The following is a 25,833-nucleotide window of genomic DNA, read 5'->3' as shown; positions in this document are numbered from 1 at the left end:
AAGTATGCGCAGCATATAGAAATAAGATAATTGTGGCCAATAACTGTTTTATGTTTGTCTTGGGTCTTTTTATATAATACTTGTACTGTCTCCCCGTCTGAGTTTGTGTGTACGTGATGCATGAATCTGCGTCATCCCTCTGCCTGTGTTACCGTGTTACTTAAACTTCTGTTAACAGAAGCTTTAGCATGAAACAACCTGGAAAGAAGGGAATGAGAAAACGAAATCCGTAGGCCACTGATGAACTTGAACTTTTATTTAACATGACGAACAAGAAACAAATAACAGTACGTAATAATAACAGTAAACTAGAAAATGAAAGTCAGCAGAACATTCGCCCCCCCCCCCCATTCTGGAACCTTCCAAAGTAGGGCAGGGTTACGGCTACGCCCAGCCGGCAGCAACCCATATAAGGCGGGTCCTGCTGCCAACAGTCGGCCAGGAAATCGTAACATAGGGTGGAGCCGGAGGAGAGACAAGGGCCAGCGGGACCCAGCCAGGGGATCACCTTGACCACACCGGAGAGTTGTAGGGGGGGGAATGTCTATGTCCTCGACCCCTCTCCCCCCCAGTCCGGCCACGGTGGCACGTGAGAGTTGCAGATAGTCCCGCCACATGTCTTCCCGGTCCGGCCACCAATGGCCAGGGACTGGGGCCAACTGGATCCGGCTGCAGCCGATGAGCCAAGGAACCCGTTCATGGGGCCAGAGCAAGAGGCGTCCGGCCGACATCCACCGGAAGCCCGGCCCAGAGACGGACGGGACATTTTTCCTTTTCTCCTCCGTAATGGCCGCGACAACGCGCCAGGCGCCACTTCTTTCTTTTCTCCTCCGTAATGGCGGCAGCAACACGCCAGGCGCCACTTCTTTCTTGAATAATGGCTGCGACAACTCTGGAGGGGGGATGTCTTGTACATACCTCCGCGAAAATTAGTCCAGGTCGGGCTGGGAGGGAGAGGCGACGCGGACGAGCCTCTCCCACCTCCACGGATAGGAGGTTTCCCAGCCCCCGGCCCAGCGCCGAACTCCTCCAGCCAGGCGGTGGTGCCAATACCTGCGTAGCACCGAACATACCATGGTGGCGCCCCAGTACTTGCGCAGCACCGAACATGCAACGGTGCCGATACTTGCGCAGCACCGAACATGCAACGGTGCCGATACTTGCACAGCACCGAACATGCACCGCAGGTGGCCATACTTCCGCAGCACTGGACATGGGTTCATTCCAAAAGGTCTCCTCCACTCTTGCAGACTCGACGAAGGGCGGCTGCTGCAGGCCTCAAAATGGCGTCTGGGCCCCCTGGAAGGCGGGTCTCGGCCGCTAGAGTAACTGTGAACAGCAATGTAACTCGAGCGCTTGCCCACCGGAGCACGAGCCCCCACCTCCAACAGCACCCCCACAGCCTTGAAGATTCTACAAAGGTCCCAGGAGCCCTCGGCCCCTGCAGGCTTCCGGTGAGGAACAACTGCCTTGGTCGCTAACGAAATAAGCATGACATAGCCACTCCTTCTGTTAGCATGAATTCTCGAACTGCCGAAAAGGACTCTGGTCCAACTGCCGGTTGTAGGAGACATTTTTCCCTGACGCTACTTCCGGACTAACCCGGCCCTGCCCAAAATGGCGCTGGTATCAATAGGAACTCACGAACACCTCGTGGTGTTTTTTTTTTTTTTTTAGCTAAAAAGACTCGATGTTCTGAAAAATATATATGATCCTTTGTACACTTGACGGAAAAGAGGAAGGATTCACTCGACGAACATGTAAAAGGACCTCGTGAAAAATGTTTTTCAATGTACGATTCATTATGATATTATCATATCTGACATGTAACCTCGCTTATGACACACTCCCATGGTATACCTATAGGAATTTGATTACAACTAGTCCAACTGTGTTTCCAATTATGAAATGAATGCCCCTTGGTCCCTCAACTATTCGATAGACGTTTTTAGTTCCCTGCAAATGAATGAATGAACCTTTTTAAACATGTTTTTAATCCTACAAGATAGCCCCTCCCCCCCCCTCTACTGTACGCACTTTAGCCATTGCCGTATCCGGCCAACCCCGATCACACTGTCCTATCAACATGCTGAACGATTGTGCAAATAAAGGTTTTCGAAACTATGAACTGGTATTGCATGCTTTATTTAAAATATGGGATCGGCGGGAGAGTTTTTTTCTGTGCACCCTACTCTGCTCTCTCTTTAAGGTTGATAGAAGATGGTTGCCCAGCCCCGGATGCAGGATCGAATCTAAGACACGACACTCTGCCGTCAAATATGCGACTGACTCAGGGACTCGCGCGTGGAGAAAGACCTCGATTTCTGGGGTTGGGTAAGACGAAACGGTGTAAAAGATGGAATATAAAGGATGGGTAAAGTGAAACGATGTAAATGATAGAATATTATAAAGATACGACACTCAAAGGTACTAGGGAACAGAGTTGACCGAAGAACTGATAAACCTTAGAACATCACAGCGTTGGAAGAGATTTAAGGACCCCGACAGCTAAATACACCTACCAACTAGAAACCTCGCGCTAAGTGCTTCTGATTCTCTAACGTTTTCCTACTCACAGCCTATAAGGGCACACTGCCCCCCCCCCTTTTTGGCTCCAGAAACCACAACCCCAGGGATTCTATCCCGAGGAGATAAGACGAGTATGAGGTAAGTAAAAGACCTTCGTACCCGTGCTTTTGATGTGCTCGAATGTTGTCCCCCTCCCCTCTTTTTTCCCCCCCTGCAGGCCACATCGGAATCACGACCAAGGTATGGTGAAGGTCTGAAGCCTCGCCATGTCTGATACACGAAGCGGACTAACACTGCCTGGTGGCACCTAAACACACCCACAAACTGCTCTTGTACCAAAAGAGCCAATAAATTGTATGACATGATGAAAGCGATCACCCTTAATCCGTGTTGCGTGAATGGACACCTGTCACGTATGTCTGAAACTATGAGATGATGTTTGTGTATGACTGACGCGTTGACTTAACTGGTTAAAGGACCGAGAATGCAAGAAATGCGACACAATGGTGCCCCCCTTTTTTTTACTCGATGTATGTCCCCTGTACCCGGCCTAATGCTCGTCCATCCCAAACTGCATGCTTTCAAAATTCTAACACAGACCCGTAATGTCTTATGTTATATAACGCGCTGAATAGCCTATCTTAATGCACGGTCACTCCCCATGTCGCACGTGTACTATTTAGCCTGTTGTTGCACCTCTCTCTCTCTCTCTCTCTCTCTCTCTCTCGCTCTTCCGAGCGACTAGCACCTAAATTGGCAAACCGCCACCCCTAGTGCACCACCCAATTGGCACCAAATACCACAAGTATTTGCTCAAAATTTATCCTAAATAAAAATCACCCTGACGCCGTGTCACTACCTCTCCTTTCTGCTAAAAATTGATGAAACCGAGATTTGGCCATTAGGGAAAGGACAGGTAAGACGACTGAGGTTCCCTAATCTGACCCGAAATAAGGGAACTACATGTCAGCGGCTCCTGTGTTATAAAAAGATGCCTCAGATAACGCGACCTTCCCCGTCCCGAATTGTCGCAATACCCAAACAGTAAAGGTGATCGAAACATCCTCATGTTCCCGGAACGCCCCCTGTTTCGTATCAGCTGCCCCAGACGAGGGTTATAAAACTGTCCCTCACCCCCGGTCATAAGAGATGGGTCTACTTACGCCCTTACCACAGTTTTCTATGTCCCTAGTTGTTTCCCATAAGACCCCTGTCTTTTCTAATTAAGTAGTCAGGCCGTAAGAGGCTACGCAGGAACCAGAATGATGTTTTACAAAGTTAAAAATTAGACCGAAGCGAAGAAATCATTGCAATGAACCCTGTTGAAAGCGAAAATGTTTAGGCAGGATGCATTGATAGAATGAAAAATGTTTAGCCTATGTTCGTCCCTCAGCAAGATACCTGTCAGACCATGGTGATAGCACACAGCGCCCTTTTTAAATATAAAGCCCCGGAGAACGGTATAGCTTTGTAAGGCTCGTAGTAAGAAGGTGGGTCTCCGTCAGAAGAACTGGCGTAACTGAAATGCAATAACAGGTACCAGATCTCGTACCACGACCAACAAACACCAAAGTAATAGTTGTGAAGGAAAGTTATAGTAAATCCAGCAAGCCCATCATCAATCATTTATATGTTAATTGTGAACCCCAATATAACGGACGTTTCCCATTTTTGCCTGGAGCTGGGAGAGAAATAGACTTATGTGATTACCTTCCTCTGTCAATTCTCTAAAGACTGTCTTTTCAAACTCATTTAAGGGTACGACTGTCGGAGGAAAGAAGGACCGGATGTGGGAGCACGTGGCCTGACTACAGATCGTGGAACATCTGCGACATTGGCCAAGGCGAGACCGCGACAGAAAGGAGTTGCAGGACGAGGCACTGTTTCCGTCAAAGTGAGAGGAAAGGGCTGACCTGATGCCCCTGCTCAATGTTCAACGTGTGCCGGAAAGTCCCCGCTCTCTGAATTCGGTCATGAGCCTGCCTACCTGAAATTTCCGCCCCCCTGATCTGTTCCCGATTTGGCCCAGCTCCATCCCCCCCCCCCCCCTTTTCTCCGACCTACCCTATGGACTACACACTCTTCTTCCATCTGAACCTTTTTGACAATCAACTCAAAGGACACAGGGCGAAAAGGACCTTTTTGACCAGAAGCGCGAGGAAAAGGTCGTGCCCTGCAACGCGGGACCTAGAATAGAGCTGGACCCGTAGCTCCACCGCCGGTGCTCCACAGCGCCAACAAAAGACGACAAAGAATGCTGAGAACTCATTAACTTCAAACATTGACACCCTCAATTATCGTTTCTACTACGTCTCATTTCTCTCCCAGCCACCATTGTATTAATTATGCTCCAACCAAACATGAACAGAACTCACATATGTAATGACCTATCAATTTACATTCCGAACGACTATAAGCAGCTATGAAATGTACCCAATGCTCTCACTACAGAATCATCTTTGTCTGTTATTGCATTACTATGGTTTTCCTGCAAACGAGTTTTTATCGATAGACCCGCCTCCTAAGATGAAAGATTTTAAAATGTAATGTTTATAACTCCTTCACCTGGGTACCTACTTCTTTTCCTATGACCACCACAGTCGACATGAATTGGAAATAGGCCAGCAAGATGTCTTGGATATGTTAAAGGGAGGACTGTGGAAAATTAGTACGGTCTGGTAAACATTATCTGCGCCATCTTGCCTTTTTCCCCTGATGCCACACTTTTTGTCGTGCGCACCCGCCATTTTAGGTGCCTCGATCAGAACAACCCTTTTTGCCTGCCACTGGCCCCCAGCATAGCCCTCCTCCCTCACAAAGCCCGCACTCTGACAACCCCCGCTCGCACATGCCTTGGGTCATAAACCCCTCTTCAGCGCAGCTCTGCCTCAGAACTCCATCCTGTCCCCAGCGCGACACCTCCCTTCCTTCCTTTCATGGTCCCAGGCCTTTTTGATACAAATCCCCTTTTCCTGTGTGCCCGTTTGTCTTCCTCGTTCCCAGGCCGACACCTAGCTCTGCCGATACTGTTTATTGCCCCCCCCGTACAGTAGGAAGCTTCCCTCATTGAAGGACCCTTGAGTTGATCAAAGCCCCCTCCCTATGAGATCCGATCAAACCCCCCACATTCCGTGAATCGGCGGAATGTCCCGCTGCGCGATAATCATCACCTGTTGTGACCGGGGTGGGGACTTCTACTGTATGTGTGTGGGAACGGGCTTGGAGTGGGGATTCCGAGAATGTCCTTCCGTACATCAAAGCATTGCCAAGAATGTGTTGTATGTAATAAAGCAATAAAGCTGTGTATAAGAGGCCAGGCCTCAGAAGATGCGGTTAGAGCACCTCAGAACGATACCTGCTGTTTGAACTGATGTGTTCTCCTCCGGAGAGAATAAACCTCGTTTCCTGCCATCCCGTCTCCAGCGCCTGCCTCTTCATTGATTAATAATTCGTGGGTTAAAGAGGCGATACCGCCGGGCAAATATCGATTGTCCCTTGACCTTAGATTTAACAGGTGCACTTACATTTTCTGAGGTGGGACCCGTCCCCTTAGAAAGAGAAGAGGAATTTGTTGAACATTTGGAACCTAAGCCCTTGGATCCCTGTTTCCGTGCTTTCTTAAACAGTTTCAGGGAACTTCCTTTGTACGGGCTAGCAATCCTTTTCCTTTTCCTTTTCCTTTTTGTGAATGCCGGGATCTTAGGGACCGACAGCGGTTTGCCCAGAGACTTAGAATTTCCCGCTGAAAGAGGGGTAGACACAGGGCCGGTTATAGTAGCAGGGGAAACAATAGGAGGGAGTGCCTCAATACCATCAACCTCAGGAGCGTGAATAGATGATGCAGCCAGGCTCTCCAATCTGTCGATACTAGCCCTCAATGAAGCAAGCCGCGGTTCATCAGATATATGAGGAGAGGTTAAAGGGGGAGCAGAATTGCTTATGGGTGACTCTGCCAGAGCTATAGAGCCCAAGGATGATCTCTTAGACGGATGGAGCTCCTGCGAAAGCCACCGCTCCGTCATAACTATCTCCTTCTCTATGACGGCTGCTACCCGTGTGATAAATTTATCCATGGTACCTATAACACCGCTTGGACACCCTTCGCCCCCTCCCCTCAAGCTCTTCCCTGAGCGGGTGGACATTAGCTCGAGCTATAAAGGAAGAGCAGGTACTCTCACTAATGTTAGTAGGTCCACCGGCGCTGTAGTGAGTCACCGATGTCAGAGGGGTGGCCCAGCCCAGCCTCAGACAGCCCCTGACTGCCACAGACTGCCCGCCCTCTGCCCGGGCTTCGCTCGGCGTTCCGCTCGCGTTCCGCTGAGCGCCGTTTGTGGTTGTAAGTAGGAAGTGGTGTGGGCGGGGGGCGTGGTTTCGAGGGGGCGCGGCCAAGATCTCCAAAGCTGTGCAGGGACTCCTGGTCTATCGAGTCCATGCCTCTCGCCGCCCTTCTCGAAGTAGCCGAGTGTTCCTCCGCTCCTCCCAGGTCCTGTGCAGCAACAACACCAAGCCCCTCGCTTCAACCCGCAAAGCGGCACCCGCAGAGCGGGTGCTGTAAAAAGTAGCGGGGTTAGCGGTATCCCTCTGCCGTGAGGGATAGAGGGCAACCGAGGGTCCTCGTCAGGTAAGCTCTCAGGTAAGATTATTGTATGGGGCTGGAGCGCCCAGTGTTTGAGGCTAGAGGATGCCCCCGAAAACATAACAAGATATGGAAGAGGTGGGCGGAATATAGGGGTTTAACTCTAGTCCCTCCAGTGGAACCTGACGTTGGTGTGGATTTGGTAGATTGGCCCCAGGCCTGAAGAGACGCTTGTTTCCTGGCTCGATACAAACAGTTACTTGAGGCTTACTGTGATTACGTGCACTGGGTTAGGGAGGGATAAGGGGTGGGTAGGTGGGTCGCTGGGTGGACGTGGGTGGTGGGGGGGGGGGACAGGTGGGGTTGTTTTTGATTGGGTCTGTGACATGCTCCTATCTGCTTTGATGTTTGGCAGGGCTCTCCTGACTGTGGAGGACTGCATATATGCCTTACCTGATCAATAAAATAAAAATGTTGTTGTGAAAAAATATATATATATGTGTGGGTGCAGTTTATATACATAGTTTACACGGTCAAAGTGATTGTCTTTTAGGGTGTACATTCATAACTGTACTGTATTAATTTCTAGTGGTTGACCCTTCTGGCAACCCCCCGAATCAACAATTTTCCTAATTTGATTGCTTCCTTCAAGCTAGTCAAGGACCAACTTTTTCATATTATAACGTACCCCGTCCTGTGACGCTTATTGGGTTACCCCATTATTTCATAATGGTTCACTTCAAAGGTAGTTTCGCCTTTCCAAGTTGCTCAATTGCTCACCCTGCTGTCATGTTTCACTTTGCCACACACCTTGAAAGAGGAGAAGAGGCTTCATTGGCTAAATGCTAAGTGATCTTTGGGTACACTGGCCGTATGAGAGACCATTGTGGTGATGATCAGCTCTTTGTGGAGTTTGGTCAGACCAAAAGAGGCAAGGTGGTGTAAAAGAGGACTCTGTTGAAGTGGATAATGCTTGGTATTAAAATTTGATGTGGACAGGCTAAAAGGAAAACCCCAGAATGCCTGCTGGCTCATACCATCAGGTTCATGGCTTCATCGATGGCACTAGCAGGTGGGGTGCAGGTTCTGGACATCCGATAGGCTGTGAGGTGGGCGCAGGTGTACATATTTATGCTCTTGGTACTGCAAAACAACATAATCTGAGTCCACTCCGCAGACCTTTAGAAACAACTGCACTGGTATATTTTCTAAAGGTGAGGTGTCTGCATTTAGAACCGTCTATCAGAAGAACAGGTTGTTTACTTTTGGTAACGCTCTTTCTGGTGAAAGTTCTATTTAACCACCGATTCCTCACTGCCCTCTCAACTCCTCATTCTGTGGTGTTAATTTTTGAACATCTTCATAGGGCTCCAAGTCAGATTTGGACATACTGTCACCTGCAATTTGTTTGAGGTGCTTTGCGCTAAATGGCACACACAGAGACAGAATAGGAAACTGACATCAGCGTGCCAGGGTGACGCTATATAAAACTGTATTTCCTCACTTCCAGGAAGGTGTGAAGTCCCTGTGGCACTATGCAGCACCACCAAATGTTGTATTGGGAGCTTTGCTGAAAAATCTCTGGATTCAGTCTGGTGTTTGGGAATATTCTAAAGGTGAGGAATCTGCAGTTAGAATATACACCTGTAAGAGCTTTACCAAAGTTAAGTAACTTGTTCAATTTGTTAGGTAGATGGCTGTTAGCCAGTGAGGCAGAGCCTGATATAAAATGTGTTACTGTTATGTAGTTTCTGGGCTACAGACGGAAGGCACAAAACACAAAGAACCTCAATAAGACCCTGAGGGCATGGTCGTGTGGAGGCCATTCTCTGCGGCAGTTCCCTTTACAACACTGACAGTTTGCAGAACTGGCGCCAGGATTATACCACATACTCTACAAACTTTTTGTTTAGAGAAAACAGACTCCCAAAGCAAAACTAATAGCCTTGAGGCACTGGGAGATTTCTCCTTGCATGTCTGAGTCATTCCCCATTTTCCCTGCCTTTGTCCGCCATGCCTTGCATGGTGCCCAAGCGACAGGGGAAGCGATTGAATGTCGCCTCTCCCTCAAATGGGTGGGTTGACCCTAACTGTGACTTGGCAGACCCTTACTGGATGGTCTGCCATGTCATAGGTTTCCACTGCCTGAGCCAGCAGAGGTTTCACTGATGTAAATCTAGCACTTCCCTTACCTTTGGAGATGGTAAACCCTTCTGGGTATCTAAATCTTTATTTCTGTGGGACTTTCTTTGTTGCATCATATTCTGTCTTCCGCTCTAAGAACTTATTTTACACTGCTCTGTCTTTAAGATGTGCTTTTCATGTCACTGACCTCATAACCGCTGTTTTTTCGGAACAGCCATTAGTAGCACAGTCTCTGCAGGAGACAGAGTTTCATTTTTAATAAGAAGAGTTAGGAGGTAAATTCAAGGTAGTGGTGCAGAGAATCCCTTCTGCCTTTGAGGTAACAAGACTCTCCCTGCCCCCATCAACTCTCATGTGGAAGGATGCCCTTCTTAGTTTTATACTAGTAGTGCAAGTAACCCCTAGAAAGGTATACGTTTTGGAAACCCCTTCCAGCTACCCTAGATCTCAAGAGAAGACTTGTCGCCATACTGTCCTCCATCTTCTTCTAGGACATCTTGATTGAGTATATGTAAATATATTACAGTAAAAAAGGGGAACCAAGCCATGTATATCACTCAATTCAACAAAGCACCATACTCCCAACACAAGAAATACAGGTGCAAATTGGACACCCATGTTATACACATTGCTTACTGTTCATTTACTAATTGCGAACACTGTGGTGTGTGTAATTAATTTAAAAACATAGATTAAAATTTTCCTACCAAATCTGTTCTTATTAAAACACAATTGTGATCACTATGACAATTGCAGCCCTCAATGTGTAAACAATGCTTCCTGTGGTGAAAGACAATCGTTTCTTATGTGGTAAAATCAAGTGGCTGAGTTTTAACTTTAAAGAGTTATTGAATGGGGGAATTCCTTGCTTTATCTTATGGTTTATCGTTAGGTGCTGCCTTTATCTTGAACCTTAAATATCTTGTGACCCAAACGTGCATGCATCATCTGGTGAGCATCTCTGCATTTGGTCCAGACAGAGTTCTGGCCCTTATGGGTGGATGGTAAGTTAAAGGTGGGACCTCAGTTGTAAGGGGGATACATAAGGACCATTCAGGTCTTGATCTTAACTGATAGGTGAGTGGCCTCTTCTCAACTTGGCTGGGTCATAGGACCGTTAACATTGATCAGTGATTGTACGCATGAATGTCTGACTGAATACCTTCAATCCTGCGGGTGATATATGGGGCTAGGTAATCAACATGGTCAAACATCAGCTCTCTCGTTAGCAGGCCTTATTTTCCAAGTTCACAAGTTGGGTTGTCCCCTGCTTATTTTGGGAATGTCTCTGCTTCTCTGCTAAAGTATTCTCGTGGGAACATCCTGAATGTCTTGTTTTCAGATTTTCGGTCTGCTGATTTTGACTACATTGGTTCTGTTCTTAAGGTACATCCACAAACCAATTAATCCAGATGATCCTCCACTTGTGGAACAGCCGAAACCCCTGTACCCGTATCGAACTGTGGGCTGCGTGTTCAACCATCAGCGGTTTTTGGGTAATTGCCAGCCCACAGATGCTGTAGAGCTCTGTGCGTTTGACCTGCATGACGAATGTAAATGGAAACCCATGAGCGAGGAGGCGATCAGATCTGTGTGCGCTCCAGGATCCACTACCTCGCTTCCTCCATTCCCACCTTTGTGTGCTTCCTTGATGGATGCTGCAGCAATAAGCAATGACCTTGAGTTACAGCTGAGAGTGCTTGTGTCGGAGCACAGGAAGGTAAGGATCCTCATACAGCACAATATTTGTTTTTTGAGAAATGTGTAATGCATTTTTAGTATATTCGTACTCTCACTACAGCATTTTAACGACATTTAAGTCACCTTAACTGAGTAGTTTTTGACAAAAGTATGAACTTGTTTAGTACAACAAAGCATTTCGGGCTAATTTTGTATTTAGAATCAATCATTGGATTAGTGTATCGCTAAAAGTACCTCAATCTGGCTAATGATAATTTCAATCAATGAATCCTAAACTCCCTTGACTCAGTCCTCCCCAAGAGACCCACCCACAAGAAATGTAGACTAAAGACTGCTCAGTGGTTCTCTCCTAAATTAAGAGAATTAAAACAAGCATGCAGAAGACTGGAAAGAAGGTGGAGACAGAACTAATCAGATCTCAGGAAATTAGACTATAGAGAGGCAATCAGGCTATATAAGTCAGGAATGAAAGCTGCCCAAATCGCCTTTTATGAGGAGAAAATCAACCTAGCGGCAAACTCACCCAAAGAGATCTTCCAAATTGTCAAATCTCTCTCCACCCTGCCCCAGAATCCACCGATTTTAGAGGGGCACTAACTCGGTGTAACAACCTAGCAGAATTTTTCCACCAAAAAATTCAAAAGATCTACATGTCCTTTCCAGCCTTTCAGAATGATCCCACTGCCTCTGATATTATTGAACCTCAATCTGAATCCCAGTTCTCACTAGGGCAATGCCCTCTCCTGGATTCTGATTCATTAGACCTGATCATGCCCAAGGTAAACTCGGGCTCTCCTTCTGATCCTGCCCCCCCCTTCAGTCCCTCAACTTAGTCATCAGTTCCATTCGCCCCGTAATTCTTGACATTTTAAACTCTGCCTTCTCCTCCGTACAGTTCCCCCTGCCTGGAAATGTGCGCTGGTTAAGGCCCTTTTAAAGAAACCCAACCTGACCTACTACGGCCCCATCTCCCTCCTTCCCTGGCTGAGTAAGCTGCTTGAGAAACACATAAATACCACACTGGTAGAATATTTGGACTCTTAACAATCTGCTCCATCACTCCCAGACAGGTTTTCACCCTCAGCTAGGGACTGAGACGGCTCTTCTGGCAGTAATGGAGGAGGCGAGGAGGATTCTGGACCAGGGAGGTACTGCAGTAATTATCCTCTTAAATCTCAGTGCAGTATTGGACACGGTCAATCATGATATCTTGACCTGTCGACTCAAAAATCTGTGTGTCCCCAGCATGGCATTAACCTGGCTCCAGTGCTTCCTCAGTGACCGTTTCTTCCAGGTGTTTGAAGGAGACGCTGTGTCCAACCGGTTAGCTCTTAGCTGTGGGGTCCCCCAGGGTTCCTCCCTGGGCCCCAAGCTATTTATTATCTATATGAGTCCCCTGGCGGAGATTGTCCATCCATTCGGCATAAAGTTAATCACCTAAGCAGATGAACGCAGCTTGTGGTAGCATTAAAACACCCCGAAAGGGCATCTAGCACCCTATGTCCTTGCCTAGAGGCGGTGGCCGAGTGGATGGAACTCTCATGCCTTAAGCTCAATGGGTACAAAACTGAGCTCATGCTCCTTGGCAACTCACCCTCTTTCAACCCTGCTCTCCTCTGGCCGGGCTGCCTCGGCCCTGCCCCAGATCCAAAAGACCAGATCAAGAGTCCTGGAATGTGGCTTGACTGTTCTCTCAGTTTAAAAAACCAAGCCACCAAGCTTTCAGCCACCTGCTAAGGCCTGATGAGGATATTGCGTAAGACCCTCCCCTCCAGGCGAGAAGGATCATTGTCCAAGCTCTTATTCTTTCTCGTCTGGACTATGGGAACGCCCTTTACTTGGGAGCTCCCCAATTCACTATTCACAAACTCCATATGATCCAGAACTTTGCAGCTCGCCAGCTTCTCCAGATTCCTTGCAGGCAATCTGCGAAACCAGCACTAAGGAGCCTTCACTGGCTCCCTATCACGGCAAGGATACAGTTCAAGGCCATGTGCCTGGCTCACAGAGCCTTTTGGAAGAACGGTCCGGTCATTACTCACGCCCTCATCACCCCTATCATCCTTCCAGAAACCTTCTTTCCAGCTTCTCCTATCTCGCCACCCCGAAAAAAATACGGAGAGCTAGATGGGGCGGGCGCTCTTTCTCCTTCAATGCCACTAACCTCTGGAACACCCTTCCTTCCAATCTGTGGAAGGAGCCTAATCTGTTGGCGTTTCGAAATCTCCTGAAAACCTATCTCTCAAGGTCTCACTTTAACTCTTGTGCCTTGTCTACCTGTTTCTCAGGGTAGCCATGCGCTATACAAATACAAATTCATTCGTTCATAAGTAATCTTCACAGATGGTTAGCAAAAGAGCCTTGAGGTGGTTGGGTCATACAGAGACCCAAAAGTGTGTCTGTATACTAAGAGTATTTGTTGAGCGATACCTCTAATGGAAGTACTTCAGGAAAGAGAGAGAGTCAACGAAGGATAATTAGTAACCTACAAGGACCAGTTAATTATTAGGAGCATTGATTAGGCGCATAGGATAGAAGTCTTTCATAGCAAGAAGAGAGCTACAGTAAGCCCTCTATTTCCTGTAGTGTTATGCTGTCTATTTGGGCGAGCATGCTTAAACCAAAAGTTCATGGTTTTTTGACATTGAATGAGAAATAGGTGTTTTACGAGCAGATTAGTTTTAAGACCTTTCTGAATCATTTCAGTTTTTCTGCAAAAGAGGTGGTTTTTGGAGGCGTTGAGGCTGCACTGTTGCTGCTCTTGATTGAAGGTGTACGACGTGCTCTTTCTCTGTTGTAGGGACGAACGGTGATGAGAAGAGATGATAGTCATTTTATCTGGCTCTTTCATTGAATTATTTTTCTGAGATTCTGATTCATTTTGACATGCACAATGTAAATTGATCTAAACTTGCTTCATTGCACAGGGCAAACCAGTACTGACTCCTGTGACTTAATTGAGTGATTACTTTCTAAAAAATATTTCTGGCGGGTGTCATGCCAACACATTTTGCATTTCCTGTTTGTCCTCAAGAAGTCGGAGTTTTTGCATGATCTCTCCCTGAGTAATGTAAGTTATACTTTTTCTTAGGATTTCTCGTTTTAGATTTTTTTTTCTTTGCAAAGAGAAGTCCGAATCTAGGGCCTGTAATAAAACCTAATTTCAGTGCCTGTTATTATACGAAAAGTACAATTAAATTTATTGAAAGGAATCCCATTTTTAGTTAGATAACTTCATTTGTCAGCTGATTGCTGTAGTTTCAGGGCAATCAGGGGCTCCAGCTGTGGCTGTAAGAGTTATTAACCACTGGTGTCCCTGAATTCAAATATTCCAAATTGACTTGCAAAGTTATCACTCCTGGCACTTGATACTCAATGTTATTGAAGCAGAGTAGTCCAATGTGTTTACTCAAGCAGGTGAAGAGGGTTAGACACTCAGAACACTGCAAAAGACAATACCTCTTAATAATATTTGAATGTCCAATCAGTTCTTTACTGTTATAAATAAAAAAGAAAAGTGTTTTAATAGACTTAAACTGAATGCTACACATATAGGACAGCCGTGTTGCTCTTTCCTAGCCAGAACTCAGACCCTAACTGGTATTAAAGCTCCTGATTGGTAAGCACTATATTTTCCTTTAACATTGCAATCTATAGCCCATGTTAGTCTAAGGTTGAGTTAGCAATCAGTTGCTGATTTCACGAATATGGAACAAAGGCTTTCTGATAGTTGACAATTTGCTTCTGTGGCCGGTATTTTAAAACATAATTTTAAAAACACAGTATTTGTGACCACCGTAGGAAACAGTCAAATCAAATGTAGCCATTTGTGTTGCTAAGTAATTTCTGTTTGGTTTACACTTCAGGACCTTGGGCTTGCTACCATCTGGGAAGACCAACTGTCGTATCTTTTGTCGCCAGCCTTGGCGGCATATGAGATTGAACGCACTACTGGCATTTCTGCGGGGAATGAGGAGTTTCAAGACGCCATCAGAAGAGCAGTGCCTGATGGCCACACTTTTAAAGGATTCCCCATCCACTTTCTACATAGAAATGCAAGGAGAGCCTTTGCAACCTGTCTGAGGTAATCTGTAAAACTCAGTTATAACTAATTAATTGCTACTTCAGCCTTAACAGTTTTTCTGGTCCTCGATGGGTCATAAAACACGTCACCTTGTGCTTATTTACATAATATTAATATTTGTCACACCTTAATTTTGCTTTGAATTCTATTATGCTGTGAATCTACAGTTGATCAGATAAAGTAAGTAACAACAACTCTGAAAGTCCCGCTTGTATCCTAAACCCAGCAGAAGTGGTAGCTGACTACTGGTGCTGGGTTTAGGAAACACCCTGGGTGAAGGAGGGAGAGAAAGTTGAGAGTTGTAAGTTATAAAAAGTAAATTGTCGATTAGCTCTTGAAATAGGCTGTGACATGCTAACACGGTAATGAGCAAGTTAAGGCAGTGGGTTGTGCATCATAAGTAAAAGGATGAATTGTATGTGCCAAACCTGAAGACACTACTGTAGGAGATGCATTCACAACCGCTAAGTTATGTTTCTAAGTTAAATGGCAAATATATATTGTTTAAATATAATCTATGTAGTTGTAACTTGAGATAGTAATATACTATCACATTAAACTAGAATCAAGTGAATATTTAGGTGCTACTCATTGTGGTGACTCTTGGATTGGTAATCCTCAATCCTGTTTCCCCCAACCTCTGAATGTTCAGTCAAGTAGGCCGAGTATTTTTGTACAGTACGAAAGGGATGACCCCACCTTCTGTCCCCCATTTTCCCTGCTGTCTTTCACATGAGTATTTAACACTCCTCTGTACAAGACACTACGTGTAGAGATGTGAGGGTCCCAAGAAACTTAAATGGTTGATGGTCACCGAGAACACTGGTGCAAGGTACTAATGGGCACATGCAGGAAGAGGAAAATAGCCCCAAGAAATCCTGTGCAAGCAGAAATCATAGGCACACCATTGGCAATGGAAGCTTGGTGTAAATAACTCCTGGCACCACAAGATTCCTAAGCTGCAGGGGTGGTGCATGATACCATGGGTGGCCCTCCTGGAAAGATCCCTTATCACAAGTGGTTCAGAAAACAATCCAAGGCCTTGCAGAACCTGGGAAAGTCCTAGAGGACATATCTGATGCTCCAAAGACGTCTGGTGTAAGAGGTAGCAGTGAGTCAGATGGACTGAAGAAGGTCCCGTCCAGTAAAGCCTCAGAGGGAAATCTCCTACTGAAAAAATATTCTTGAAAGAGGTTTTCATCAAAAGGCTACTGGCAACAAGACCAAAGTGCACATAGAGCAATGTCTGGTAGAAGGCTCCACTGATGAAGACCCAGTGAGCAAGGGCTACAAACTCAGTGTTTCACCAAAGGATAAAATAGTTAGATCGCAAAGGGCACGTGTACAAAACATTCACCTATTTAAAATCAATCTATTCAAAGTCAAAGGCAAACATCGCAATACAAAATGGCTCTCCAAACTTTTGAAACCAAAAAAGAAACCAGCAGCAGTACAAAAATACTGAAAGCTTGAGAGGCTGAGCAAAAAAGACCTTTGAATGTCTTTAGGTTTGCTCAGGGAAGAGGCATGAAGGTGTTTTGTCTGCAAAAGTCGCCATGCTTTAGATTTAAGCCTATTTTGCGCAGGACACAGATGCCATGTACATGGAGGAAGGAGGGGGCTGGACCCACCAATACATTTCTACATTAGAGTTTTCAAAACAATAAGTTGCTTCTTCCACGAACACAGATTTCATTTAAGTAAATTACTTGCAGCCTTCTTTCCGAGCACTTTGCATTTTGCTCATTGATAAATAGTCCATTGTAGACTAATCGGATCTTTGCTGATCATACAGATCCATACAGGATCTTCAGACAGTATTCCAAGAAGGATGTCCCCCCATAAAACAACAGGACTTTAACTGTGCCCTGACTGCAGGTAACAGATGTCGGTCATGGACCTGTGTCACATGTGCCTCCGGTGCTTAGCTTCATGTCCTGATTCAGTCATGAAATAAAATCACCCTCAAGCGCCCATAGTCAATCTTAGAGTGGGAGGCAAAGCTCTTAGTCGCCGTAGATAAGAAGAGGTTGTGGTCAAAACTCTGATCTCGATCCAGCTTCAAGCTCAACATAGTCCAGTAAGTCGAAATCAAAGACGTGCAAGAAAGCGAAGTGGAACTGAACTCCTTCCCATCACTTAAAATCAAGCAAGAAGGCCTGAGAGCTTCTGTTGAAGGGTTATATACCTTCAAATTTCCTGGGTTGTTGTCGACCCCACAGTAGATTGTGGCCTTAAAGCAGGTCCCGCTGAAGCTCTTTCAAGTGTTTCTGGCCCCCTTGAGTATTCCTGAGAGCCCCACAGAACTGTGTGGGGTTCCATTGAGATTCACGCCGGCTGGCCCTCCTTCTGCACTGACTTATCCCCATGGCATTCATTTCCATACCCGTTCCGATGCTGGTTTATGCTTCCACCTTAAGCCGAGGGTCAATTTTTTTTGTTAAACCGTTTTTATTGCAGAACCAAATGCATAGCACCTCAATCAGGAATATTGTCATCAGCGCGGAGTCCTCGCCCCCTTGTCCGTGTATCCATACTTTATACACAGCCATTCAGCCCACATCCCGGAGGCCGGGCGGCAATACTCATAAACAAGAAAATCTTTACATCCGTCAGTCGCTGTGTGTGTCGTATGAGGAGATCCGCTGTCTGCTTTTAAGTTTTCATCTCCCCCCCCTTACCCCGGTGTCTCATGAAACATTCGTCTCTTCTACACTACTTTGATCTAGAATTCCCTCCCCACTCCCCTTTCACCCCCTCCCCCCCAAATGTCCCCACTTGCGCCTAGCCAACATGTGTGTCTGTGTAGTGACTAGCAGGAGATCATAATCGTCTACTGGATGTGTGTGCTTGGTGAGGGCGCTATTGCTGTGGGTGTGTCGGTCGTGTTGTCTGGTGCCTCCCCCTCTCCTTCCTCCTCCTCTACCGAGCTATCTCGCAGGGCTTGCACCAAAATTTCCCATTCCATTGCCGCCTCCTGAGCTCTCTCGTCCGCCCTTCGGCGTGCCAATTGGTACCTGATTGTGCTCTCGCTCGCCGCCCATTTCAGAAACTCATTTAGCCACCTCCGATGCGTGGGGCCCGTTTTCGACTTCCAGCCTTTGGTCACTTCTCTTTTGGCTAAGAGGAGGCCCATGTCAATGAATTTGCTTGACATCTTATTTTTGGGCGTGGGTGGGAACCAGTGCAAAATGCTGACGGCTGTATCGTATTGGAGGTCCCTACCTGCCACTTCATTCAGTGTGTCGCCAATCTCCCCCCAGTAATCTTGTAGGTGAGGGCAGTCTCTGAGCATGTGGGTCAGATCCGCACCTATGCTATTACAGCGTGGGCAAGCTGCCTCCTCCGCCCCGAAGCATTCCTTATTTTGCTTGGGGTAAGGTAGGCCCTGTGGAGAATATAAAAATGAATTAGCTGGAATCGTGCGTTCCTCGTGCTCTTTCTAGCGCGTCTCACCAGCTGCGCCCACATGGAGTCTGGGATTTCCGTCTGCAGATCTAATTCCCACTTGGCCTTCAGCCCGGCCAAAGGTTGCAAGGTTTCATTCAGTATTCTGGAGTAGAGGCATGTGACCGCCTTGTAGGTACCTGCAGACATCATAGTGTACTGGCAGGCCAGCGTCGTTGGTGGTTCCCCTAGCCCCTCACCCCAATGTGCTTGAATGGCCCGCACCACCGCCGCGTGCAGTAGGTAGTCCCCCCGTGGCAGGCCGTAGCGCTCTTGCAGCGTTTGGTACGGGGTTAGTGCTCCATCGTCGTATAAGTCCCCCAGCACCTGTAGCCCTGCCTCCTCCCAGTATTGCAAGTGCGACCAATCTCCACCATGTGGGAGCGCTGTCACCATGCCCAGTGGGATCTCGGGTGCGTATGGGTGTTTGACTCCCGCTCCTCTTTGTGATCGGTTCCAGCAAAGACGGAAAGTTCTTTCCTCCAGGGATAGGTCTCTGAGTGCCAATCTTTGTTGTAGGGCAATATAGGCCAGCACATGTCGGGGGGTGCCGCTGTCCCTTTCCTGCTCCGGGCCGCGGTACACCTTCGCAATTTCTTGCGTAAAAGTCTGTAGCTGGGCCGCTAGGTAGTAGATTTCAAAATCAGGGACCGCCAGGCCTCCCTCATCCTTCGGGCGGGTCAGCGTGGTCCGCGCTATTCTGCGTCTGCCCGTACCCCACAGAAAGGATATAATCATCGATTTCAACTGCCGAAATATCGCACCCGGCACCCATATAGGTAGTGTCCGGAAGTAATACAGCAACCTGGGTAGGGCTATCATCTTTAGTAGGGATATGCGGCCTGTCACTGATAACGGGAGAGTAGCCCAGAAGGACATATTGCTTTTTAGGGTGCGGAGACAGCGGCCCACATTGCCCTCCAGCATGTTCGCGGCATCATGGTACACGTATACTCCCAGATATTCTAAACAGTCAGGCTCCCACCTAAGCAGTGGGCGGATGAAGGGCTGTATCTCGCCCTTCCTTAGGGGGAACAGGCAGGTCTTGGCCCAGTTGACTCTCAGGCCGGACAGCTTGCCGAAGCGCGCAAGGAGCCTTTCCGCCCCCTCCACAGCTTCGTCGGCAAAAGAGGAGGAGATCGTCCGCGTACAGCGAGATAAAGTGGCGACTTCCTCTGTGTTCCAGACCCCTGTAGTAGCCACCCTTCCTAGCCATCGCCGCGAGAGGCTCCACCCCTAGGGCAAATAGCAGCGGGGACAGCGCGCATCCCTGTCTAGTTCCGCGGCACACTTCGTATTGGTTTGATATTAGGGTGCCCACCCTCACTCTTGCTTTCGCCTCCGTGTACAATACCCTAGTCCACTTTATGTAGCCCTCCCCTAGACCAAAGCGCCGCATCACCTTATACAAGTATCCCCACTCCAAGCTGTCGAAAGCCTTTTCTATATCAACTGCCAGCACTAGGGGCGCTCTAGCTTCCGGTGGCGGATTATTCACTAATCGGGTTAACCTTCGGATATTGTGAGTGGTGTTACGCGTGGGTATGAACCCAGATTGGTCCCTGTGGACCAGTTCCTGCATGTGTTGTAGTAACCTGGATGCTAGCACAGTGCTCAGAATCTTATAGTCGGTTGTCAGCATAGATAGCGGTCGGTATGACGCAGTGTTGGTGCTCTCCCTTCGCGGTTTCAATAGGGAGATCATCAGGGCTTCGCGCATAGAGTGCGGTAGCTGTTCCTTGTCTTTGGCTTCGTTGTAGACAGCTGTTCTATGTATCGCCCATAGAACTCTATTGGCAGTCCATCTAGCCCTGGGGTCTTATTGCGAGCCATGCGCTTCACTGCACCTCTGATTTCAGCTAGGTCTATTTGATTGCCCAAGGCATCCGCCTGCGCCTGCTCCAAGTGTGGTAAATGCAGGTCATCCAAGAATGCATCTATTTCCTCTCCCCTGTCGCCTAGCGCACTTTTGTACAGCTTTTCATAGTAGGATCTAAAGCTATCAAGGATCTCCGGCTGCGTGGTACTCGTGTGACCCCCTTCCTCTAATATGGTTAGGATCGGGTGGCTGCGTCTGGCGGGGTTGGCTAGCCAAGCCAGTAGCGTCCCAGCCTTATCACCCTCAGCATGCGTTTTCGTTAGATAAGTCTTGTAATCATAACTGCGGAGGCGCTCAATTTCCACCGCCACCGCCTCACGCGCCTTGCAGAGACTCTCCTGGAGCTCGGGTCGATTAGGGCGCGCCAGCTCAACCTCCCGTAGCGCGCGTTCCGCTCTGTCCAGGTCGTCCAGCAAAGTTCTACGAGCCCCAGCGTATTTTCCTATGCAGTGTCCCCTTACCACTATCTTGAAGGCGTCCCACTCCGTGGCTCTGGAGTCAGTGGAGCCTTCGTTCTCCGCAAAGTATTGGCCAATTCTTTCCCCCAGTGCCTCGCGAAATGGTGGGTCATCCAATGTGTCCGGCCTCAGTTGCCATGTCGGGACTCGGGATATTTCGGTCATCCAATCGAGTGACAATAGCAGGGGGTTATGGTCTGATAGCGTGCGCGCTAGGTATTCGGTGCGGGCCACCGCAGGGAGCACCAGCGGTGAGCATAGAAAGGCGTCAATACGGACGTGGAGGTCATGGAGGCTGGAGTGGAACGAGTAATCCCGTTCTATTGGGTGCTGTGTGCACCAAGCATCGGCTAATTCCCACTGCGCATGCCAGTCTGATCTGCATTTCGCTAGTCTGCGCACAGGGGAAGTGTGTAGTGGTGGGTGCGATCTATCTAGTTCGATATCCGCCACCGAATTAAAGTCCCCCCCCCCCATCAAGATAGGACCTGCGAGGTAACTAGCCAATTCCCCAGATAGCTTTGCAAAGTATGCCGCTTGGTCCACATTAGGTGCATATACGCTGCAAAGCATTATGTGTCGACCTCTGAGTTTCCCCTCCACTGCCACAAATCTCCCCTCCGGATCCACTATCTGTCTGATTGCCTGAAAAGGTGTACCCGCTCTTATCCAGATTAATACCCCCCTAGCAAAGGCCGAGTACGTGGTATTAAACAAGTGTCCCCTCCATCTACGCTGCAGCGCTATTCCCTCCTTTTTCGTCAAGTGTGTTTCCTGTAGCAGCGCAATATGGACCCCTCTGCGGACCAGATACGCATGGATCTTGTGTCGTCTTGCCATGGTGTGGAGCCCCCTCACATTCCAAGTCACACATTTTATCGTTCCTGCATTAGCCATTGTCCAATGCTGTTCGGTGCATTGCAGCCCAGATACGTCTCCAGGCGCTTGTGGTGAGACATTTCCCCCTCCCCTCAAAAACTGTCACCTTCCCCCCCACCCTTTACTGTGCCTCGGGTCACCCCAACTTCCTCAGGCCCCCCCAGAACAGGACCTAACTTCACGAAAGCTGCTCCCATCCAAACTGTGTGTGAGCAACCGTGCTCTTCAACCCACCTAATCCGCAGTCTGCACTACGGAGGCCTTATGGGCCCTAAGGAGCGTGATCTGGCTTCAAGGACTTGAACCACAGTCCCATCCCCCCGCCCCACAATACTCACGATATGACAGTTCAATAGCTGCCTGCTCCGGTCGCAGCCGAGGCAAGTTCCAGCAGCCGAAAGTTAGCATAGGGGCAGTGTTCCACTCTCCGCCTTCAACAATCTCCCCCGATGTTTGCGGCGTGACCTCTGGGCCCTTCGTACTGCCAAATTCCGAAAGTTCTGTTTCTGAGCCCGTTGCTTGATCCTCCGAGCCCGAGGCCCTACCCTGATTGAGTCAAAGCTGTGCCCGACAAGTCAATTACTGCCTGTAGAGCGGCTCTCCGCTCATCTTCCGTCTGGGAGACCGTTGGTTTTCCGGCCTTCTGCGTACGTCTCCGGACCCTCCGCGACCTCCTCACCGGCAGTTGTTGTCGTGCCTCCTCCGCCCTGAGCCGCGCTCCGTCCGTGCCTGCTTTATAAGTGTCCCACCAGCCCCACGCCTCCGCCGAAGTAGGAAAGAACAGCGATTTCTCATCTACCACCACCCGCAGTCTGGCTGGAAAGAGGAACGAGTATTGTATGCCTTCCGTCCTCAGTTCTCTTTTGATGGATAAGAACTTTAGCCGAGGGTCCATGCTGGTCCTATCTCTGCTGGCACTGATTCTGCCGACACCAGCCCACAATCTGGTTTCGAATGCTTTTCTCTGACCTTGGATTGTTGCCATCTTGCTCCAGGTTTGTTTCTCTGTGAAATAACAAAAGTGCAACAATACTGTAATCCTCTACCTCAAAACAAGTGCTTACAGAGACAAGTGACCTTATTTGGCTTAAACTCTGACCTAGTGGAAGGAATGCAAAATGTTCCTCATGACCAGCTTCTCCCTCCCTGTACTAATGATGAGGGATACCTGGATTTGCCAAATGCCAGTGGGCTGCATACATCCTAATAGACTAAGCTAAACTCGCCACCTGGGCCACCAACAGGTGAAAGTACTTCTTTTGGAGTTGTTGTGCGTAGATCAGCACTTGGTTTACAGTTGCCTACTGTTGAAACCAAGGCAAACTTAACTGAGATCCTTCAACCAGGTCCAGCTTCTTCTGAGCCACCTTTGTCATTCAAGGAGGCTATTGCAGACAGCCTTCTGGCCACTTGGCCACATGTTTGCCCCAAGCATTTGTCATGCCACAATGGGATGTGAACTTATGTCCTGATTACGATGTCGAGCGGAAAGGCTCCGACCGACAGTCGGATTCTCCCAGACCGTGTCAGAACCCATCCACCGACTCGGTCGGAAACAATTCTGACCGACCGATTACGATGCTCACAGTCGGAAGGTGAAGCGTTCCGTTATTCCGAATCGGTTCCAACCAGCAATTCGAGTATCCAAGTCGGGCGGAGCCAATTAATACAGCTCTACGAACAGCTTTTCCGACCAACCAATTACGATGTCTGATTCTGACGGACTTTCCTGTCGGTCAGACAATAAAAGAGTCTCGGAAACTGACTTTGGGGGCCCCCTAGCAGGCCCCCCTCATCCTGAGGCCTCCGGCTTGGGGTCGTTGGGGGACCCAAAGGACCCCCTTTTAAAACTATGCGCTGTGTGGCATGAACCATGGGGTGCCCGCCACAGGGTTCAAGGCTTTCTGCAGACACCCCTTTTCCCCATAGGAGCCAGTGTTGTCGGTCGGAACACAGGCTCCCCTAGAAGTCAATGGGATTAGCATTGTAATTGGTCACGCGGAACAAGTCGGTAGGAGCCAAATCCGACAAGGAGTCAGGCGGAAAGTTTCCGCACAACATCGTAATCGGGCCCTTAGTGTTGACATCTAATGTTGCGCATTTTGAGCCAAGGCTCAGCTGCTCAGTGAGAGTGCTGACACTCAATACTATCTTCATAATTGCCATCAACTCTGTAGGGATCTATAGGCGCAGTTTTAGCAACTACCCTATAACCCCTTCTTTCAAGACCAGCTAGTGCTGAGAACTCGGGCAGCCATCCTACCTAAACTTGTAACACCTTTATCTGTCGGCCAATCTAGCACTATGTCACAGTTGTGCACTCAGCCCTTTGGAGGGGAGACCCCATGAGCTCAACCCCAAATAAGCATAGAGCGTATACATTGATCGTACAAATTACCATTGTATGGATGATCAACTCTTTGTCGATTTCTCTCAAAGAAGAAGGCATTGCTGAAACTGTCTTGTTAAGATGAACAGTCTTTTGCATCAAATCTGCTACGTGCTGATCCTTGGAGGGCCTGTGGGCTCATTCCACAAGGGCTAAGGTTGCTACAACAACATTGACATGGTGGGTGCCAGTTTTAGACATTTTCAAAAAGAACAAATGAATGTTATGTTATGTTATTTGGGTATTTATTGAAGCACACGTACACCAGCAGGTTTCTTGGCGCTGAGGTTCTGAACCGAGACCTGCCAGGCAAAGAAGCCATTAATTATAGGCCAAAGTAAACAGCCAAGTTTTGAGCTGCTTTCTGAATCGCATGTAAGCTACCTCAAGCCTCAATAAGATGGGCAAAGAGTGCCAGAACCTTGGTCCCAAGAAGGAGAAGCGGGTCCCGCCAATGCGTTTGCGCTTGAGTCTGGGAACCACCAGAAGATTCAGGTACATTGATCTCAAAGTACTGGGGGGAGAGTATTTGCTGATTCGTGAAGAGATGAAATTGGGCCCTGTTCCCTGAGTAGCTCGAAAGAGAATGCAACCCATTTTAAACATGGCTCTCTGTTCCACTGGGAGCCAGTGGAGATCTTTTAACAGTGGGGTAATATGACATCGTCTGTCCTGAAGATGGATGATTCTGGCTGCTTGATTTTGACTCCCCTGAAGACGATGTTTCTGCTTTTGTGAAAGTTCGAGATAGAGCGCATTACGGTAATCGATTTTTGATAAAATAGGAGCAATCACTACTTGAGTACAGGCCTCTTTGCTGAGAAAACGTCTGATCTTACGCAGATTGCGGAGTTGGACAAAGCAAGAGGAAGTAACTGACCCGATCTGGGCAGTCATTGAGTCAATGTGAAATCCTAAACTCTTTGTGACAGGTTTAGGGAGAGGAGCTGCCCCTAGTTCCAGAGGCCAATGAAAGGGTGTCCAGTAGCTGACCTTTAATTCTGGGTATGATTATCTCAGTCTTGTCAGAATGAAGTTTTAGTTGGTTATTGTACATCCAGTTTGTTATGTACTGCATAGAGTTCTTAACAAAATCTTTGGATTCATCTGAGTTCTCCAAGGGGAAAATTAGCTGCATGTCATCAGCATAGTTAAAGATCTTTACCCCCATCTGCCGGATGTTAGTGATCAAGGGCCGTATATATATATATGTTAAACAGAATTGGATATGAACGTAATGCTGAACAAATCAAACGTTCACCCCCATTCACAGATCTGGGATTAATCCATCATTTTGTTGCTGACCACGCCAACCCAGTTTGGACCCAACCATATGCAAACCTGTCTTGACCCTGCTCCCCATGGGAACAATCCAGCCCGTACTGCCAGATCAGGTCTTCCCTGGACTGGAAACAAGCATCCTGGGACTGGTTGTGGGGTATTACCCCTCATCAGCCTGGATAGCTAGAATACAGTGACACTGTGATCATTGGTCCCATGTCTGGGCATACCCTTCCCACTTAGGGCAACAAAAGCGAAAGGAACAAATGATGAACTGAATGCTGAACAAATCAAACATTCATCCCCAGTCACAGAACTGAGTTTAATCCATCATTTGTTTGCTCACCACACCTCCCCAGTTTGGACCCAGCCATATGGGAACAGTCAAGCCCAAATTGCCAAGCCAGGTTCTCACTGGACCGGAAACAATCAACCTGGGCCCGGACAGGTTCCAGCACTAGGTAG

General features: G+C 48.0%; 1 protein-coding gene across 2 annotated transcripts in view; it reads left to right on the top strand.

Annotated features, from left to right (window-relative positions):
- CEP76 (centrosomal protein 76) overlaps positions 1-25,833 on the top strand; it is a 320,940-nt gene that overhangs the window by 283,018 nt on the left and 12,089 nt on the right. For both annotated transcript variants that reach the window (XM_078687483.1, XM_078687484.1), the window contains 2 exons: positions 10,637-10,970; positions 14,818-15,035. In XM_078687483.1, the coding sequence (XP_078543609.1) occupies positions 10,637-10,970; positions 14,818-15,035 (552 nt within the window). The remainder of the gene's footprint in view (positions 1-10,636; positions 10,971-14,817; positions 15,036-25,833) is intronic.

This window comes from Lissotriton helveticus, chromosome 4_1 (genome assembly GCF_964261635.1).
Source record: "Lissotriton helveticus chromosome 4_1, aLisHel1.1, whole genome shotgun sequence".
In the NCBI taxonomy this organism is placed as follows: domain Eukaryota; kingdom Metazoa; phylum Chordata; class Amphibia; order Caudata; family Salamandridae; genus Lissotriton; species Lissotriton helveticus.
This window is presented reverse-complemented; position numbering and strand designations above follow the sequence as displayed.